At 35.3% G+C, this 22,355-nt stretch overlaps 1 protein-coding gene across 2 annotated transcripts in view; it reads left to right on the top strand.

Annotated features, from left to right (window-relative positions):
- DTWD2 (DTW domain containing 2) overlaps window positions 1–22,355 on the top strand; it is a 151,568-nt gene that overhangs the window by 47,059 nt on the left and 82,154 nt on the right. For both annotated transcript variants that reach the window (XM_002815811.6, XM_024247763.3), the window contains exons 2-4: window positions 329–419; window positions 5,684–5,778; window positions 16,220–16,412. In XM_002815811.6, the coding sequence (XP_002815857.1) occupies window positions 329–419; window positions 5,684–5,778; window positions 16,220–16,412 (379 nt within the window). The remainder of the gene's footprint in view (window positions 1–328; window positions 420–5,683; window positions 5,779–16,219; window positions 16,413–22,355) is intronic.

The following is a 22,355-nucleotide window of genomic DNA, read 5'->3' as shown; positions in this document are numbered from 1 at the left end:
TGATTTGGAATGCAAATCAGAAGTGTCATTTTTTGAATAAAGGGACCAGATAACTTATAGGTATTCTTTCTCTAAATATAACTAAGATAAGATTTTTGTTTTGAGGTACTTAATCTATGTAAGTGGTAAAGAGTTTACTTGAATTTCTCCAAATTCTCATGTCTAAAGTCTGATTGATTAAACTCATTCTTGGTATTTCATTTTGAGAAGAATGCAGCTTTAGCAAACCTCTTTGTATAAATGGAGTGGGATTCAGATCATTTAAAAAAATTATTATATCACTGTATTTTTAAAATTTACCAGTTTTATTTTTCTTTTTACCCTTTAGCCGGCCTCAGAAAGTGTGTTTGTGTCCATTTCTCCCAGCGCACCCTCTGCATATCTCTACCCACTTGTACATAATTCAGCATCCGGCAGAGGTAAGATTTTGTAAAATACAGGATTTCAAATAGAATATGAGTCTGCAAGAGGAAACGCGAAGATAAACTACTTATCCTTACCAGCTCTTTAGCATTTCTGAAAAGAAGTTGATGATAAATGCTTTCTCTTTTGGAAAAAATAGTTTCTTTTTAATTTCATCTGATAGTATAGAGTCATATGCTCTAGAGAAAGATAACATTTCACAAAATCTATGTTATTGAATAGTATAGAAATTTAAAACTCCAACAATTTTGTATGAAGAAAAAACGAGATTTTGTGAATAAAGAGCTAAGAAAATCATTGCTTTTTAAATTTTGGTCATAGCTTATGTTCCTTGATGTCTTTTCTTGCTCCAGTAGAAGTAACTTGGGCATTTTACTCTTACAAAGTGAATGTATAAATAAATTTTTGGTTTATTTTAGATGAATAGAAGAAACATGTATATTTTATAATGCATGTTATATGTAAAGATTTTAAAATTAATACTTTCTTGTACAGGTAAAATACATATGTGCCAGTGTGTATATGTGTTTGTAACTCTTGATTAGCTGCATAATGAAGAGGGGAGGAAGTTATAATTAATACAAAACTACTCAATGCATACTATGAAATGTATTTACTGTAAACTGCAGTTAAAACTCTTTCAGTATTTAGGAACTGAGGACATCATAGACGCAGTCAAGCTTTCTAAGAAGGAATAATTACTTTTTAAATTTCTCAAGTCTGGATCACTTGAAGACTTTAACAGAGGTATAAAAGAAATTAATCTTTTCTGTCTTTCAAATGATGAAACACTTATTTATTTATTTATTTTTTGAGACAGAGTCTCCCTCTGTCACCTAGGCTGGAGTACAGTGGTACAATCTCAGCTCACTGCAGTCTCTGCCTCCCAGGTACAAACAATTCTCATGCCTCAGCCTTGAAACATTTTTTCTTTTATTGCAAATTGTTAACTACTCCATTTGGTGGACAGCCTTTTTCTCAGCCTTTTTTTTTTTGAGACGGAATCTTGCTGTGTTGCCCAGGCTAGAGTGCGGTGGCGTGATCTCAGCTCACTGCAAGCTCCACCTTCCAGGTTCACGCCACTCTTCTGCCTTGGCCTCCCGAGTACCTGGGACTACAGGCGCCCACCACAACGCCTGGCTAATTTTTTGTATTTTTAGTAGAGACGGGGTTTCACCGTGTTAGCCAGGATGGTCTCAATCTCCTTACCTCATGATCCACCTGCCTCAGCCTCCCAAAGTGCTGGGATTACAGGCGTGAGCCACCGCACCCGGCCTAACCTTTTTCTCAGTCTTAGCAGCATCATGCTTTTGTCAGGATTATGACAATTTGGTCACTAGCACTATTTTACTTCAGTTAAACTTAAAACATTATACAGCTCAAATTTATGTAAAATGATAGTTTGCCGGCCACAGCAATTTTGGTTAAAACCTGACTTTTGAGGCTGGGAGTGGTAGCTTATGCCTATAATTCCAGCACTTTGGGAGGCTGAAGAAGGAGGATAACTTGAGCCCACAAGTTTGAGACCAGCCTGGGCAACATAGCGAGACCCCATCTCTATAAACAAATAAAAAAATTAGCCAAGTGTGGTGGCGCATGCCTATAGGCCTAGCCACTTGGGAGGCTGAGGTGGGAGGATCCCTTCTGTCCAGGAGTTTTAGGCTGCAATGAGCTATGATTGTGACATTGCACTCCAGCCTGGGCTATACAGCAAGACCCTGTCTTAAAAAAGAAAAAACAAAACCCCAAACCACTTGACATTTGATGGCAAATACTGCATTCATTTTGCAGTATACACAGTATGGTGCCTTTTCATTATTGTGTGGTTCCAGATATAAGATAGTTTTTTTAATGTGGGTATTTTCATTGATTTGTGGCAGTATTAATGTTTTCTTTCTATTTTTTGTAAAGATGGGGTCTCACTATGTTGCACAGGCTGGTCTTGAATTCCTGGCCTTGAGTGATCCTCCTGCCTCAGCCTCCCACAGTGCTAGGATTGCGGGCATGAGCCATCATGCTTGGCCTTTTTTTTTTAATGTTTTCAAATATCTTATTTTTAATTTACTTTTGACCATTATTAATCCATGGTTTAGATGATTCATTCATCATTGTGTGTGCTACAGATGTATTTTATGCATGTACAAATGCATCCATACAGTTTTTCCTTCTCAGCAAAGGAATTTTCTATTATTATTATTTTCTGTTTTTAAGAATGGGGTCTCGCTCTATTTCCCAGGCAGGTCTCAAACCCATGGCTCAGGTTATCCTCCAGCCTCTGCCTCCCTAAGAGCTGGGACTATAGGCGTGAACCACTGTGCCCAGCCATTCTCAGCAAAGGAATTTTCCAGTTTTCATCTAACTTTATTAATACTGGGCTGCCTGTGCTTACCTTCAGCACACCTTTTCCAATAAAAGAATTTTCTAGCCTACAGAATGGGAGAAAATTTTTGCAATCTACTCATCTGACAAAGGGCTAATATCCAGAATCTACAAAGAACTTAAACAAATTTACAAGAAAAAAATCAAACAACCCCATCAACAAGTGGGCAAAGGATATGAACAGACACTTCTCAAAAGAAGACATTTATGCAGCCAACAGAGACATGAAAAATGCTCATCATCACTGGCCATCAGAGAAATGCAAATCAAAACCACAATGAGATACCATCTCACACCAATTACAATGGCAGTCATTAAAAAGTCAGGAAACAACTGGTGCTGGAGAGGATGTGGAGAAATAGGAACACTTTTACACTGTTGGTGGGACTCTAAACTAGTTCAACCATCGTGGAAGTCAGTGTGACGATTCCTCAGGGATCTAGAACTAGAAATACCATTTGACCCAGCCATCCCATTACTGGGTATATACCCAAAGGATTATAAATCATGCTGCTATAAAGACATATGCACACGTATGTTTATTGCAGCACTACTCACAATAGCAAAGACTTGGAACCAACCCAAATGTCCAACAATGATAGACTGAATTAAGTAAATGTGGCACACATACACCATGGAATACTATGCAGCCATAAAAAAGGATGAGTTCATGTCCTTTGTAGGGACATGGATGAAGCTGGAAACCATCATTCTCAGCAAACTATCGTAAGGACAAAAAAACCAAACACTGCATGTTCTCACTCATAGATGGGAATTGAACAATGAGAACACTTGGACACAGGAAGGGGAACATCACACACCGGGGCCTGTTGTAGGGTGGGGGGTGTGGAGAGGGATAGCATTAGGAGATATATCTAATGTAAATGACGAGTTAATGGGTGCAGCACACCAACGTGGCACATGTATACATATATAACAAATCTGCACATTGTGCACATGTACCCTAGAACTTAAAGTATAATAAAAAAAAATATATATATATAATAAAAGAAAAAAGGATTTGCTAGTTTTTTGATTCTCCCATAAAAAAGTTATTAAAAACCATTTAGATAGGCTCTAGGAGGGGGCTTTGGGAAAAGAAGACTTGGTGGAGTAGATGATATGTAGGTGATACGATGGAGCATTTCAAAGAGTAAGTATACATATATGTAAAATTACTTAAGGATAAAAATAGAAAAGCTATCTCAAAAATAACAAAAAGCTTTACAAGAAAATAATCTTATGTTAAACGACTTGGCCTTTGTGAACAATGTATATTTAGTCGTGAAGATGCAAACACTGTTTATTGACTTAACTAATAATATTAGATGTGAGAGGAAGGAGTGGTGTTAGAAAGCTAAATCCTCATTTGTTATGAGAGGCAGTACTTAAGGGCTGTGGAGCTAGACTGCCTGAGTTCAAATTCTTAATAGTTCTATAAACTCTGGAACTTTGGGCAAGTTAATTAACATCTCTGTGTTTCAGTTTCCTCATTAGTAAAATGGATATGAAAAAAGATACATTTCTCTCTCTTTGTGTATTGTACTTAGAATTGTGTGCCTTAATATTAGCTGTTATGATGATGATAATTGGTAGTTTTTGGGTGATATCTAAAATTGATAAATCAAGAAATAGAAAAACAACATATATTGTATGGTTATATGGAGATAACTACCAGAAGAAATAGCCAAAAGAGTTAAAGTGATTGCCTCCAGGACGTGGTACTGGGGAGTACATCTGGGAACAACTGTGGCATTTTAAATCTTTTGGCACTATTTAATTTGACATATATACATGTGTTACTTTGATAAAAGTTTAGAAACTGATTAAGTCTGTGTCACAGTCTCATGGTGATGGTAAAGAGAGAAGAACATTGTATTAAACATTGGAAAATGTCCGAAAACCACCTAAGGCAGAGTAACTAATCACTTGGCTCTATGGGATTCAAGGTAGAATTCTCGTGGCAACAGGAAAGATGGTTTCCAGTATTGGAAGCTAGGACATTGAAGAAACCACTGACGACAGTCAACTTAATGGCATTTTCAGAAATGGCCACCAGATTTCTCCACTCTAAAGTTATTATTTTTGTTCTCTTTCCATACTCTATATTCTTTGGAAGCAAGGCCGTAAATCCAGCCCACACTCAAGTGGGAGGAAGAGATTAAGTTCCACCTTCAGGAGGGGGGAGTATTTACATTTATTATTTGGAATTCTTTTGTAAGGAAGATTTGTTTCTTCTCCCCCATTTATTTATTAAGTCATTTATTTATATCATTCTGGACTCTAATTTGTACTTTGGGTTATAAGCCAGTACTGTGTTATTTATTTTGTTGCTCAGATTGTTCAATTTTAGCCATTGGGAGCTCTTTAAGATTGGCTTCTGCGTCCCTTTGACGTACCCCATTGTTTTGTTTTCTTTTTTAAAAAAATTTTTTAACTTAAGAGGCTATGCTGGGAAGAAGCCATTGTTTTGTTTTCTGAGCACTTCCTTGCTTTTTGGGCATAAAGATCTAGGCAATTATCTTCAAGCTGACATAGTGCAAAATGTAATTACTTGTGAAAAGAAAAACTTGTCAGAATAAATGATTCAATTTAAACACAAATTTACATTTTAATAATCTTAATCATTATATATATTAGTGTAATCTTCTTTGATCAGTAAACCTGTAAACATACCCAAATAGAATAAAAATGTATGCTTGTGTTATGGTTAATACTGATAAATCAGAGAAATTTTACCTCTTTTTATTAAACTGTGGTCTTTAGTAAAAGACTTGTGAAAGTTATACATAAAGTTATGAATCAGATGTTCATTATAAAATATTTAAAAGTGTGTATATCTAAGTAAAAATCTATGTTTCAATTCATTTTTTAATTAAAGGAAAACAAAGTGTTGCGTACAGTTCCTCTACTAGCAGCATGCCTCCCCCAGGACAAATGTAAAGTAAAGATTGGTCGTCGCTTCAGTGAAGAAAGGTAAATTAACTGTTAGGGCAATGTAAATAAGTCTTTTCTACACAGATCTTAAAAAATGGTTTCTTTCAGCTTATTTCTTTCAGCTTGTTCATGGTCTAAAGAGTGGAAATTAGTCAAAAAATTTAGGTTCTGCTAACCCCTGACTACACAAAATAATACAAGACAAAACAAAACAAAACAAAATCAGAAATAAAAAAATAAACAATGTATAAGCAAAGGAATGATAGCATTATCTGAATTTCATAGTAATGTATGTTTAACTTAAAAGGCAAATATGCTTAGTGTTTATATATCATTTTTGTTAAAAGTGCCTTCCAGTTGGTAGATGGTAGGGTTCTTTTTTTTTTTGTTAAATATCTTCCACAACTTTTTTTTTTTTTTTTGGTAGTGTTCTTGTATTAGATTTAGTTCAGTTTTTTTTCCCCTATGGTGCCTAGTATAATGCTTACTCAGTAAATTATTATTATTATTATTATTTTTTGAGGCAGGATCTCACTTTGTTACCCAGTCTGGAGTGCAGTGGTGCAATTTTGGCTCACTGCAACTTCCACCTCCTGGGCTCAAGTGATTCTCCCACCTCAGCTTCCTGAGCAGCTGGGACTACAGGCATGAGCCACTGGGCCTGGCCAGTAAATTATTATTTGCTGATGAATTTTAAATTAAAGCAGATTAGAACTATTAATATAAATGTGGTAATTGAATGGTTAATTTAGGCTTTTGTTAGAGTATATGATGAAATCATGGGGGAATGATTAAGAGACATACTGCTTTTGGTGTCCTTTGTAAATTTTTGCCTCTGGTACATAAGAAAACAATTGGTTTTTATATATTAACCCCATATCCAGTAACTTTCTAAATTCATTTGTTAGTTGTAGAAATTGTTTCGTAGATTCCCTGAAACTTTCTATGTAAGCAGCATTGTCATCTGCAAATGAGATCATTTATATTTCTTCCTTTCTGATACTTATCCTTTTTTTTTTCCTTGCCACACTGCAATAACTGATACCTTTAGTATAATGTTTATTAGAAGTGGTGAAAGCCAACATCTTTACCTTGGTCCCAAACTCTGTGGATGTTATTAACTATGATATTGGCTGTATGTTTCTCCCCCCCAAGCGTTATTGAGGTGTAATTGATAGATAAAAGTTATATTTATCATGTACAGTGTGATGTTTTGATGTATGTATACATTGTGAAATGATTAGCACAATCAAGCTAATTAACAGATTTATCACCTCACATAGTTAACATTTGTTCAAAACGTTCAATAATATTGAGAATACTATAGTATGGCTGTGTCAGGAGAGACATAATGAGGAAGTGAAGCCAAAATGCATGAAAGGAAAGAAGTTTATTACACACAGATACCAGAGAGGTTAGGATGCCAATGTGAGGCCAAAGGGAAGTCTGGAAACAGCAGGGGATTCAACCGCTGGGTGGGTGGGAAGGGGAGACCTGTGGGATTATGCCTTTATTAAGGTCTGTGGGGATTATCCCTTGGGATTTCCCTGTGGGTTGTAGACTGGCTAGTTTAAAGAGAACAATGTGAAGGGGGAGCTTATTCATATGACTCTGGTATTGACCTTTAGGTTTTATTGTGGTCAGCAGCTATGGGATGTGTTGGGTTTTGGATTAGTGAGGAACAAGTAGGCTATATGGCAAACACCACACAAGGAGGGAAAGTTTTAAGTAGGCCAAAGGTGATAGGGTTGGCTGGATTACAGTTAACTTATGTGAGGCCTAAAATGGATGCCAAGACAACAACTGTATGAAACAGATTTATAACAATAGTTTTACTTTTTTTTTTTTTTGCAGCGATAACATTTAAGACCTGCCTTCATGGCTGTTTTCAAGTATACAATACATTAACTGTAATAACCATATTATACAATGTCATTTATCAGTTTCTAAAGTGATGAGAGTTTTAATTATGAATGGGTGTTTGTTGAGTTTTGTGAAATGCATCTATTGAAATGATCGTGTAGATTCTCTCCTTAATTCTGTTAATATAGTGTATTATATTGACTGATTTCTGCATGTTAAAACCCTTCTATTTCTAAGATAAAGCCCACCTGGTCATATTATAATTTGTGGGAAGGTTTTTTTCTTACAAATATAATTCATTTATGAAACATAAGGCATTTCATATTTTCTATTTAGTTTTGTGTCAGTTTTTATATTTTGTACCTTTCAAAGAAATGGTACAAGTTATCTAAATTGTTGAATTTATTGTCATAAAGTTGCTTGTAGCATTTATTTATTGTTATTTTCATGTCTGTAGAATTTGTAGTGGTAACCTCTTTTAATTCCTGATTTAGGTAATTTGTGTCTTTTCTTTTTTCTTAGTCTGTTTCGGTCGATCTCTTTAAAGAACCAAGATTTGGCTCTGTGTTTTTCTCTGTTTGGTTTTCTAATTGATTTCTACTCTTTATTGTCAACTTTTTTCTTGCTTTGGATTTAATTTCTCTTTTTTCTTTTTAGTAGAAGATTAGATAACAGATTTTAAACCTTTTTGTTCATTCATATAAGCATAAATTTTTTTAAAAAATAAATTGAGGTGGGGTCTTACTATGTTGACTAGGCTGGTCTCAAACTCCTGGCCTCAAGTGATCCTCTCATCTTGGCCTTCCAAAGTGCTAGGATTACAGATGTGAGCTGCTGTGCCTGGCCCATGCATATAAACATTTCAGCTGTAAATCTATAAATTTTTCCTTTTTTTTTTTTTTTGAGACAGGGTCTTGTTTTCCAGGCTTGAAGTACAGTGGCACACTCATAGCTCACTGTAGCCTTGAACTCTTAGGCTCAATTAAAAGTTTTCTTTTGTAGAGACAGGGTCTCGCTACGTTGCCCAGGCTGGTCTTGAACTCCTGGCCTCAAAGTATCTTACCCCTTTTGGCCTCCCAAAGTGCTGGGATTACAGGTGAGAGCCACGATTCCTGGCCAAGTTTCTCTTCTTAACCATTGCTTTATATATCCCACCAATTCTGTTATATTGTGATTTTGGTTTGTTCAGTTCAAAATATTTTAAAATTACTCTTGTGATTTCTTGTTTCACACATGGATTGTTCAGGAGTGTGTCGCTTAATTTCCAAATATTTGGGGAAGTTTTAGATGTATCATGATTATGTTTATTTTGATTTCTACTCTTATTTGTTTATACTCTGTGATTTTAGGTTTAAAAGTTTTATTGATACTTGTTTTGTGTTCTGGCATGTGATCTATTTTTTGGTAAATATTCTATATGCACAAGAAAAGACTATATTCTTCAGTTGTCAGATGTAGTGTTACACAAATTATCAATTAGGTCAAGATGATTGATAGTGTTATTCAAATCTTCTGTATTTTGACTGATTTCATGAGCTTGTTTTCTCTCAAATACCAAGGAAATTGTGTTAAAATCTCCAGCTATGATTAGGGATTTGTTTATTTTTACATTTTGTTCTTTTGGTTCCTGTTTTATCTATTTGAAAACTCTAAGTAGGTTAATATGTATTTCGTATTATTCTGTTTACTTGATGCGCTAGTCCTTTTATCATTATTATGTGTTGTTGGAAAACTCTCAACCGTTTTTCCTCTGCTGTGGTGTCGACACCACAAACTTCAACACAGAAGACTTCTGTTACCCCCAAATATGTGAGGATTTCTCCCCACAAGCAAGCAAGCAAGCAGGCAAGCAAGCAAGCAAGCAAGCAGGCAGTCAATTTTGCAATAATACTAGTTGGGTGTCCTCCAGTTCAATTCTGACCCTGCCTACCTGGGGATAGTGTCACATCCCACAGGATGAGGGCTCAGTTCTCAAGACTGCCCCTTCCTCCCTTCAGACACCATTGGCAAGTCCGGGCCTCAGGAACTTCTGACTGATCAGCTTCAAGTTGGGGCTTCCACAACTCTTGGTTTGGGTTCAGTTAATTAGAAACACTTAATGTTTACCAGTTTATGATAAAGGATATTACAAAGGGTACAGATGAGATACGTAATGCAGGGTACAGAGAAAGGGGTGCAGAGTTTCCATGCCTTCCCTGGGGCACTACCCTCCGGGAATGGCCACATGTTCAGCTCTCTGAACCCTGTCTGCTTGGGTTTTTACTTAGGCTTCATAATTCAGGCATGATTGATTAAGCCATTGGCCACTGGTGATCAACTTGACCTTTAGCCTCTCTCCTTCCCCTTAGTCTTTCCAGTGACTAATCCCACCCTGGAGCTGTCAGTCAATATTAGCATACAAAAAAACAACACTTTGGAGATTCTAAGGATTTTAGGAGTTGTATGCCAGGAAATGGAAAGAAGACCAAATATATATTTCACAATATCACAAATGTCTTTCTTTATCTCTGGTAATACTCTTTGTCTTAAAGTCTACTATGTGTGGGTTCTAGTGTTTATATGGTATGGGTCTTGGTTTTTAAATTTAATCTAACAATCTCTGTTGTTTAATTGGAGAGTTTATTTCATTTTCCTGGATGTAGTTATTGACTTGTTTTCTTTTACATTACCAGTGAATACCATAGTGATATTTGTCTTCTGTTAGTCCTGTCAGTTATTTGATCTTTTGTTCCTGTTTTATGTCTTTCTTCTGGGTTACGAAGTTTTTCTTAGCATTCCATTCTATTTCTTTCTTGGCTTTTTAGGTATATCTTTTGTGGTTAGTCTTTGGATTATACTATGTATTCTTACTTTATCACTGTTTACCTTGGATTAATAATGTTATACATTAAATATATAACAAAAGAACCTTATAAAAATATAACTCCATGCAATCTATTTCTATTTTTTGTGTTATTGTTTTCATGTATTTTACTTTTAGATAATAAGGGAAACTGGGTGTAGTGTATATAGGAATTCTCTGTGCTATTGTTGCAATAATTCTGTAAATCTAAAGCAGTTATTTAGATATTCTTTGCTTTTTTTTTTTTTTTTTTTTTTTTTTTAATGGAGTCAAGGTCTCACTATGCTGCCCAGGCCAGTCTTAAACTCCTGAGCTCAAGGGATCCACCTGCTTTGGCCTCCCAAAGTGCTGGGATTACAGATGTGAGCCACTGTGCCCGGTCCTTTTTGCTTTTTATCAGTGTTTTTTAGTGTTTCACATATAGGTACTTTACATATTTTAATAGATTCACACCTAAGAATTTCATTTTTGGAGGGCTATTTTAATGGTATTTAAAACAATTACAAATGTGAATTTTTCGTTGCGGGTATGTGGGAAAGCAATTGACTTTTGTATATTAACCTTACATCTTGTGACCTTGCTGTACTTATTTACTTGTTCTTGGAGGCTATTTTTATTTATTTATTTATTTATTTTGGTCAGTTCCCTGGACTTTTCTACATAGATGATTAGGTCAAATGAGGAGTATATATGGTTCTGTTTCATCTTTCTAGTTTGTATGTCTTTGGTTCCCTTTTCTTATTTCAATAGCTAGGGATTGAATAGCAGTGGTGAGAGGACATCATTGTTTTGTTCTCAGTCTTAGAGAACAATTACATATAATGGTAGCTATAGGTATTTTTCAAATGTTCTTTACTAAATTGAGGACATTCTCCCTTATTCCTAGTTTGTGGAGAGTTTTTATCATGAGTGGGCTTTGGGTTTTGTCAAATGCGTTTTCTTTGTGAATTGATACAGTCCTTTGATGTTTCTTCTTTAGTCCATTGATGTGGGTGATTACATTTATCGATTTTGAATGTTAAACCAACCTTCCATCCCTATAATAAATCTGATTTGTGATGGTAGATAACTTTTTGTGCATCATTGGATTTAATTTGCTGATACTTTGTTGGGAATTTTTGCCCTTATGTTCATAAGGGATATTGATCTATAGTTTTCCTTTCTTGTAATGCCTTTATTTGGTTTTGATATGAGGGTAATGCTGGCCTTATAGAATGATTTAGGCAGTGTTCTGTCTGTTTTTAGGATCTGGAAGAGACTGTAGAGAATTGATACCATTTCTTCCTGAAATGTTTGAGAGAATTCACTGCTGAAACCACCTGGGCCTGGTGATTTCTTTTTTAGAAGATTATTAATTATTGATTCAATTTCTTTAATAGACATAGAGCTTTTCAGTTTTCCTATTTCTCCTTGTGTGAGTTTTGATAGTTTGTTTTTCAAGGAATTAGTTAATTTCCTCCTAACTATGAAATTTGTTTGCATTGAGTTTTTTGTAGTATTTATTATTTTCTTAATGACTTTGGAATCAGTAATGATCACCCTTTTTATTTCTGATATCGGTAATTGTGTCTTTGCTCTTTTTTTTTTTAATTACCTCAGGTGTAGTTTTATCAATTTAATTAATCTTTTCAAGGAACCAGTGTATTAGTTTGCTAGGACTGCCATAATAAAATACCACATACTGGGTGGCCAAAGAGAAGTTTATTTTCCACAGTTCTTGAGCTTAGAACTCCAAGATCAAGAGGCCAGTAGATTTGGTTTCTCCTGAGGCCTCTCCTTGGCTTACAGTTGGTTGCCCTCTCATTGCCTGTTCATATGGTTGTCCCTCTGAACAGGTGTGCCCCTGCCATCTCTTCTTTTGTGTCCAAATTTCCTCTTCTTATAATCATACTAGTTAGATTAGAATAGGGACCACCCTAATGGCTTCATTTTAACTTAATCACCTCTTTAAAGGTGATTTATCTATCTCTAAATACCATCATATTCTGAGCTACTAGGGGTTAGGACTTCAACATATGAATTTTGGGGAGGACACAATTCCTTCTATGACAATCAGCTTTTGATTTCATTGATTTTTTTCTGTTGTCTTCCTATTCTGAACTTCATTGATTTCCATCTTAGGTTTTACTCTTTCTTTTCTTTTTATAGTGCTTGCTTTAGGCTTAAATTGCTCTTCTTTCTCTAGCTTTTTTTTTGATTTTTTTGTCAAGACAGAGTCTTGCTACATTGCTCAGGCTGGTCTTGAGCTCCTGGCCTCAAGCGACCCTCCTGCCTCTGGGATTAGAGGCATGAGCCACCATGCACAGCCCTATCTAGCTTTTGTTTTTGTTGTTGTTGTGTTTTTAAGGAGGAAGCTCAGACTGTTGATTTTAAGGTCTTTCCTCCTTCCTAATGTGCATTTTAATGCTATGAATATCCCTCTAAGCAGTGCTTTTGCTGCTTCCCACACATTTTGATAAGTTGTATTTTCATTTTCGTTTAGTTCAAAATATTTAAAAATTTCCCTTGGGACTTATCTCTTGACCTGTGGTTTGTTTAGAAGTTTGTTGTTTAATCTCCAGTGTTGTAGAGTTTTCCAGCAAGTTTTCTGGCTCTAATTTAATTCCACTGTAGTCTGAGAGCATACTTTGTATGATTTCTATTTTAAATTTGTCAGGGTGTGTTTTATGGCCCAGAATGTGGTCTGTTTTGGTGAGTGTTTCATGTGAACTTGAGAAGAATGTGTATTTTGTTGTTGGTGGACTATTCTATAAATATCAATTAGATCAAGTTGATTGATAATGCTGTTCAGGCCAACAATATCCTTGTTGATTTTTTGTCTGCTTGATCTACCAGTTACTGACAAGGTTGTACTGAAGTCTCCAACTGTATTACTGGATTTGTCTATTTCTCTTTTCGGTTCTATTGGTTTTTGCCTTACATGTTGTGAACAGTGAATTTTTAAGTACATACACGTTAAAAGATTGTTATGTCTTCTTGGAGAATTGACTCTTTTGTTGTTACGTAATGCCTCTCTTCATCCTTATAAGTTTCCTTCTGATGTCTGCTTTGTCTGTAGTTAATATAGCTATTGCAGACTGCAGTTACTTTTTTTTTTTTTTTTTTTTAGACAAGGTCTCGTTCTGTTGCCCAAGCTTGAGTGTAGTGGCACAATCATGGTTCACTCACTGCAGCCTTGACCTCCCAGGCTCAAGCAATTCTCCTGCCTCCGACTCCCAAGTAGCTGGGACCATAGTTGCACGCCACCATGCTCAGCTAATTTTTAAACATTTTTGGAGAGATGGGAGTCCACTGTGTTGCCTAGGCTAATGTTGAACTCTTGGGCTCAAGCAGTGCTCCTGCCTCGGCCTCCCAAAGTGCTAGGATTACAGGGGTGAGCCACTGCCTGGCCTGGAATTATCTTTTGATTAGTATTATCATATATCTTTATCCCTTTTTTTTTTGAAAGGGCTTTATTGAGATGTAATTCACATACCATTTAACTTACCAATTTAAAATGTACAAATTAATTGGTTTCTAGTGTATCCAAAGATATTTGCAACCATCACCAGTCGATTTAAAATATGTCATCACTTCAAAAAGAAACCCTCTACCTTTAACTGTCACCCAACTATCCCTATGCCCTCCATCCTCTCCAACTCCCTGCGCCTTCCCAGTCCTAAGCAAACACTAGTCTACTCTGTTTCTATTGATTTTCCTATTTGTTATCCATATTTGATATCTGATATTCCATATAAATGAAATAATATATTTGGACTTTTGTGACTGGCTTCTTTCACTTAGCATAATGCTTTCAAGGTTGTAACATGTATGTTGTAACATATATTAGTACTTAATTTCTTTTTGTGGTTAAATAATAGGTAGAAAAAAGCTGTAGTAAGTAGTTTCTTTTGAGGGAAAGGCCTTTGTTATGGAGAATGCTGTGGGCTATTTCAAGATGGTTACTTTTCTTTTTTTTTTCCTCTGGTTTTTGGAGTGTTTGCCCTGGGGCCTCAATTCTCTGATGAATTTAAGAAAAGTTGTTAATTTTCAGTTTGTTAGTATTTTTCTTGTGAAGATGGGCTTGATGACTTTCAGACTCTTTATTTCTGAGCTGAATTTGGAAGTCCAAATTATATTTCAAAGAAAAATGATAATTTGTCTCCTTTCCCCTTAATAGCATTTTGTTTTGTTTTTTGCTTGAGGGCAAAGGGTGTCTCGTTCATTGTTTTATCTCCAGTACCAAAAAGCTTTGACACATTTTTGAATGAGTGTTGAATCAACTAACTCTAACTGAACTGGATGATGGTGTAGGGGCCAAGAGAAACGTTCCTCTTCACGCTCTGAAGGTCTGCTGAAAATCATCTGACAAAAGACAAATTAAAGAGAGAAAAGGCATACAAATTTATTAACGTGTAAGGGAGTCTTATGAAATATAAGAACTCAAAGAAATGGCCAGATGGTTGATGCTTTTATGTCATCTTGAGGTTTACAGAAAGAATAGGGGCTTAGAGCATGGCAAAGCTGGTTATTATGGCAAAAACATCTGGGATGGGGAGAAGAGGAGGCCTGGCTGGCAAAAGTGGTCTTGTTATGCAGATGAAACTGCACCGATAGCAGCCTTCATAGAGAATAGAGGGTAAATATTTCTTTCAGACCATTAAGGTTGTCAGAGTTTCATTTATTATTTCCTAGATCTGGACAAGGGAAGGTCCTCAGAGAAAGCCTGGCTGCCATGTGTTTTTCTCTACAGATGCAACAGCTTTTCAAGGCTACTGCTGTTTGCAAGCCCTCTAAACAGCTGTCTCAACATATGTCAAATAAGTATATTTTGAAGTGAAATATTTTGGTTTCCTTCAATAGATAATATACGATGTTATAAGAAAAACTTCAGCCAAATTAAATTTAAAGAAATTTAATTGAGCAATGAACAATTTGTGAATCTGGCAGCCCCCAGAATCACAGCAGATTCAGAGAGACCCCAGGGATGCCTCGTGGTCAGAATAAATTTGTGGACAAAAAAAAAAAAAAAAAAAAAAAAAAAGAAGTGACGTACAGAAATCAGCAATGAGGTACAGAAACAGCTGGATTGGTTACAGTTTGGGCTGTGCCTTATTTGAACACAGTTTGAACACTTAGCAGTCTGTGAGTGGTTGAAGTATGGCCACTGGGATTGGCCAAGACTCGGCCACTGTTACAGGTGCATACTCCTAAATTAGGTTTTCAGTCTTGTCTGCCTATTAAGATAGGTTAGGGTTCATCCGTAAGGACTCAAATATAGAAGTATGGAGTCCTTCTCAGGCCATATTTAGTTGGCTTTAACAAAGGTGAATTTGAGAATGTGGCTTGCCTATGCAACCTGACTTCTCTTTATGGTTCTTCCATTGCTACTTGATTTTGCCTTGGGATTGTTAAGATTGTTTGTGCTAGGATTGTTAGGCAGTGCCAGTTGTTTACTTTGATAAAGTGGATCAGATTACACATGAAGTATTAGTGAGGAAAGGAAGAATTCTTTGGAAGGGCTAAAGTTATGTTACTAGCAGTTGGATAGAAAAGCTTTGATAGAGAAGAATAGTAAGGATTGGAAAGCCTAGAGGAGAGTGGCAGAATTGTGGTGAATACATCAGTAGAGAGTGTACAAAATTTTGAGTTTTTAATTCATACTTTATCAACTAATACCTATATTTGATTAGGCAAATGACTATAGGGAAACTTTTATTAGAAAATTCAATAAGCATAATAAAACCTTTTTTCTTCACAAGCTAATAAAGATATATTTTAAAAAAACTTTTTCAGAGATCCTGAACTTTCAAGTGTTTGCCGGAAGTCTGGTACATTAATATTATATCCAGGGGCTGAAGCTGCTAATTTGGAAGAATTTATATTAGATTCTCCTGTTTATCCTTCTACAATCATCATCATTGATGGTACATGGAGCCAGGCTAAGGACATTTTCTATAAGAACTCCTTGTTCCGACATCCCAAACAGGTAAACTAGTAATTTTAACAGAGAATAAATATAAATGTATAATTAGGTATATTGTATATGTTTTCTGTGAAGGGATACACATACATTTTTATATATGAATTTGGTGGTATTTCTATGTGTGAATATATAGTACCTAGATATATGTATGCTTATGTTTATGAGTTTAAATATATATATATTTTGAATATATATATATAAAATTTCAAATTTGTCATTTCTTCTCTCCTACTGCCAAATTTTACTGTAGTTGAGGCATTTGGCTATATTGAGTCTCTTAGACATTTAATCAGAGAAGTCTAAGGATTATTTTTATATGTATTAATGTGTTTTGTTAAGAAGCATTATCTTATTTAAATACTATTATTTGGTTACTGAATTACCTAGTTCTTACTAGGAATGACTAAGTTTTTATTAAATATTTTTTGTCATTCATTATTACAGTTATATGGTTTATGCTTCAGTTTTGTGATGTAATTAATTATGAAGACACCTTTCTTAATATTGGTCCATTCTTATATTCCTGGAATGGACTCGACTGAGTAAACTATTAAACATTGTTGATATATTGCTGAAAATTATATTTTATTTAGTGGCATTGAATTATGTGTATTTTTGGTCCACTGTCAGGTTTGGGTATTAAGATAATGTTAACTTCCAAAGTAAATTGGAGAGATTTTAATACTTTTCTATGACCTGGAATAGTTTAAATAATACTAGAATTCCTGGCACCTTAGAAATTAGATGGAACTCATTGGTGAAATCACTTGGTTCTGTTCTCTTTAAAAATGGTAGCTTTTAAATTCTTCTTTCACACTCTTCTAAGGAAATTATTCAAGTTTTCTACTTCTATTTAGATCAGTTTTTAATAATTTTTATATTTTTCTAGGGAATTATCTCTTTTCTCTAAGTTAGCAGATTGGTTGCCATATACTTATATACAGTCTTAAATAATTATTTTAATTACTCAGGAATGCATTTTTTTTCTTGTTTTTAATCATACACACACAGATGTAGACACACGCACACATACACAAACATTTTTTACACAGATTCAAAAGGGTTTCTCTATTTTATAGGACTTTTAAAAGTATAAGCTTTTAGGTTGTTTATATTGGCTATTATAGTTTATTTTTATTTCATTAAATTGAACTTTTTTCTTGACCAATTTTATATTTCATCTTTTTGGGCTTATTTTCTTCTATTATTCTTCTGATTTTATAAGATTTTTACTAAGAGTACTTCTGTAGACTGAATTGTGTTCCCTGTCCCTCCCCCGACCCCATGCATATATTGGAGCCCTAACTTCCAGTATAATGGTATTTGGAGATGGGACCTTTGGGAGGTGATTAGATTATGAAGGCAGAGCACTCATGATGGGATTAGTACCTTTAGAAGAAGAGACATGAGAGATACTTCCTTTTTGCTCTCTGTCTGTCTCTGTCTCTCTGTGTCTCTCTCTCTCTCTTTCTCTGTCTCTCTCTGCATGTGAGGACACAGCAAGAAGACTTCCATTTGCAAGCCAGGAAGAGAGCTCTCACCAGGACCGTAACCATGCAGGTGCTCTGATTCAGACTTCCCAGCTTCTAGAACTGTGAGAAATGAATGTTACAACAGCCTAAGCTGACTAAAACAAGTACTAAATTTCTTTATTAAGATTTCTGAGTTCTGCTATGCTTGGTGGCTTGTACCTGTAACTCCAGCTACTTGTGAGGCTGAGGTGGGAGGATCACTTGAGCCCAGGAGTTTGAGGTTACGGTGAGCTATGATTGTGCCACTGCACTCCAGCCTGGGTGCCAGAGAGAGACCCTGTCTCTAAAAAAAATAATCACTTTCTTTTTTGAACAAAAGGGGCGAGATGGATGCAATATTTCCGCTAGTGTAACTGTCACTGTATTCCATCATTTTGGGTTGAAGTGTTCTTTTATCAGTAACATTGATATAAGTTGTTTTGATTTCTTTCTACCCATGGATTATCAATGAATTCTTTTTTTTTAAATTTCAATAGCTTTTGGGGTACAAGTGATTTTTGGTTACATGGATGAATTCTGTAGTGGTGAATTCTGAGATTTTAGTGCACCCGTCACCTGAGCAGTGTACACTGTACCGAATATTTAGTCTTTTACTCCTCACCTCCCTCCTTCCACCCAGAGTCCCCAAAATTTATTATGTACATCTTTGCATCCTCATAGCTTAGCTCCCACTTATAAATGAGAACATAACGGAATTTGGTTTTCCATTCCTGGGTTACTTCACTTAGAATAATGGCGTCCAGTTCCATCCAAGTTGCTGCAAAATGAACTTAGTTTGTTCATTTTTATGGCTGAGTAGTATTCCGTGGTATATATATACTACATTTTCTTTGTCCACTCATTGGTTGATGGGCACTTAGATTGGTTCCATGTCTTTGCAATTGTGAATCGTGCTGCTGTAAACATGCCTGTGCATGTGTCTTTTTTTTCTTTTTAAATTGAAATGAAGTCTCACTGTGTTGTCCAGGCTGCCCTTGAACTCCTGGGCTCAAGTGATCCTCTCCCTACCTCGGCTTCCCAAAGTGCTGGAGTTACAGACATGAGGCATCACACTTTGTTTATGTGTCTTTTTCATATAATGACTTATTTTCCTTTGGGTAAATACCCAGTAGTGGGATTGCTTGACTGAACGGTAGATCTACTTTTAGTTCTTTTTTTTTTTGAGATGGAGTCTTGCTTTGTTGCCCAGGCTGGAGTGCAGTGGCGTGATCTTGGCTCACTGCCAGCTCCGCCTCCCAGGTTCACACCATTCTTCTGCCTCAGCCTCCTGAGTAGCTGGGACTACAGGTGCCCGCCACCACGCCCGGCTAATTTTTTGTATTTTTAGTAGAGACAGGGTTTCACCATGTTAGCTAGGATGGTCTCGATCTCCTGACCTTGTGATCCACCTGCCTCAGCCTCCCAAAGTGCTGGAATTACAGGCGTGAGCCACCGTGCCTGGCCTACTTTTAGTTCTTTAACGAATCTCCATACTATCAATAAGTTCTTAATTCTTAAGTGTTTTAACACTTTTCATCATTATTTTACTTTTATTTTTGATTTTTGGAATCTTGATAAAAGAGCATTAGCCACACTATTTTGAATAAGTTTATGATTTCTGTGAGAATAGGTACCTGGTAGATTTTTGTTCATGTTCTATTACTGTAAAAATGTACATACTCTATTTAGGGATGTAAATATTCATATTATTGCTTTTAAGTTTGTTAATTGTATTTTTCTTTATGTTTTTATTTTTTGGTATATTTGGACTGTTTGATACTGAAAAAGGATTATGAAAAGCTTTAGTGCTTATGTATTTTTAATGATGTTATCCCTGCATTCCCAGTATTTTTTGTGTTATCTGCTCTGTTGTTGGGTGCATACAAGCCATACACTTAGTGAAGAATAACAATGGAACCTTGACTTCTGAGGTTTTAAACTTAAATTCTTTAGTTTTTATTCCCTTTGACCAAAATGCAGACGTCGTTTTTAGATGAGACTAAAATATATAACACAATTCTAAAAAATAACTAATGCATTGAGTGCTTCGATGGACAGGCCCAATTCCAAATGTTTTACATGTATTTACATGTATTATCTTTCCCCAAATCCCATGAGGTAATAAGTATTGGCATCTTAGATAACAGATAAGGAAACCAAAGTACAGAGACATTAAATAATTTGCTTTAGATCTCATAACTATTTCACAGCATAGCTGCAATTTGAACCCATCTTGTTAGAGCTAAAGTCAGTAGTCTCAACCACAGTGGTATACTGTTTCTAAATGGAAAACTTCGATTCAGGATATTTACATAGAATAGCTTTAGATTTCTCTGACTTCCTAAATATTCATTGATATTCGTTGTCTTCCACATAACAACGAGTTTATGTCTAACTCATAAAAGGCATGGATGCTGTTAGATTGTGGCACATCCCAGATAAAACTTTAGGTTCACATTACATTTAAATATCACCCACTATACAGAGAAAGTTTAACAAAAGTGTTACATCTGTAAAACATTTTAGTCTAAATATTTGAAAAAAAATTTTTCATGCATATGTTATGTCTACATCTTTAATCTTTCGTTTTGTGGTAACTACACAGCTATCACAGAGATGAAGCACATAGTCATGTTAAAAAGGTTAAAATCTATTTTAAAAGATAAAATTCATCAGAATTATTTTCTCCTTTAAATTGAGCAGCAGATTAGGAAATATATAAATAATTTCTCAGTTCTCCTATACTATACATTTCTATCACCTTCTCCTTTTTTTGTTTTTTCAAACCAGAAGCAAATGCAGGTGGATATTTAAACTTGAGATAGTTAATGCTTTACAACCATAGGATAAAAGCGAAATACTTCACGGAAACATCAGACAGATTTGATTACATCACGTGAGATATTACATAGACTCAAGTGAAAAGGGAAATGGCTTTCTGAAGAACTATAAAATCAGATAAAGACTTCATAAGCTTATAATTAGTAGAAATGAATAAGGTAAATGTGAAAATCTAAATACAAAGGACAAAGATATGAAAAAAAAGTTCACAAGATAGAAAATAAATGTTCTTATAAAAATCATCATTTACCCTATTAATCATATGACAAGATCCTAAGTTGTAAATTTTTATGAAATAACTTGAAATTTACAGAAAAGTTTCAAGAATACTAAGTACCCTTGAATACACTAATCCAGATTCCTCAAGCATTAACATACCAGATTTGCCTTACTCTCCCTTTATGTGTATATGCATGTATGTGTATAATTATGTTTTTCTGAATCATTTGAGAGCAAGGAATAGATATCCAGATTTCACTATTCCACTTTTTTTTTTTTGAGATGGAGTCTTGCTCTGTTTCCCAGGCTGGAGTGCAGTGGCACAATCTCGGCTCACTGCAACCTCCGCCTCTTGGGTTCCAGCGATTCTCCTGTCTCAGCCTCCTGAGTTGCTGGGACTACAGGTGCGCACCACCATGCCCAGCTAATTTTTGTATTTTTTAGTAAAGAAAGCGTTTCACATATTGGCCAGGCTTGTCTTGAACTCCTGACCTCAAGTGATCCACCCGCCTTGGCCTCCCAAAGTGCTGGGATTACAGGCATGAGCCACCACACACGGCGAGATTTCACTTTTTGAAATTGATGTTTTGCTAGCACTAGGCCAGCAAGATGGTCTTTTCCTAAATAGTTGTAGGAAATTAAAAAAAAAGTAATTAAAAACCTCACCCAATATATAAAAACCCAAATGTTACATATCTTGGTACAGTCTCATCTAAATATACTTGAGAAATATGGGTTATTTTAGAATTAATATTATTTATGGAATTTTAGAGTCTCATGTACCAAGCCCAAATATGAGTATGGCTTGATCAGACAAAATGTTTTTGGAACTTGTTGCACAAAAACAATGAAATCTGTATATTTACTCCTTTAAAAAAAAATATATATATATATATAAAAAACAGATAAATAGGTAAATTGAGTTGAGAAAGATTGATTTTTTAAAGTAACTATATGCTTATTTTTAGACATCTATAAAATTGTAAAATGATAGTGGCAATTGTAGTGATTTTATGATGAATTCTAAACTACCTTATGTAACACTAAAAGTTGGTTTATTTTAAAATATATTTTTAAATTCTTGAAAAATTGCCTGTTCACATTTTTAGTGTATTGCAAGATTTAGTTAATTAGTAACCCTGTTCCCCAGCTTTTCTGGATGAAGATAAATTCATTTAATTACATAATAGACTTTCCTAGGGGCCTGCCTTAGTAGATGGATACAAATAAGTTAACATGCCCCTTTCATGGGTAACTGACAGAATTTCGACTCAAACTAACTTAAACAAGGACATATATAGATCATGTACTGGTGAGGTTCAGAGTGAGTAGGAGTGGCTTCAGGCTTTGCTGGATCTGGTTCTCAGGCAGTTCT

The sequence above is a fragment of the Pongo abelii genome, chromosome 4 (assembly GCF_028885655.2).
Source record: "Pongo abelii isolate AG06213 chromosome 4, NHGRI_mPonAbe1-v2.0_pri, whole genome shotgun sequence".
NCBI lineage: Eukaryota > Metazoa > Chordata > Mammalia > Primates > Hominidae > Pongo > Pongo abelii.
This window is presented reverse-complemented; position numbering and strand designations above follow the sequence as displayed.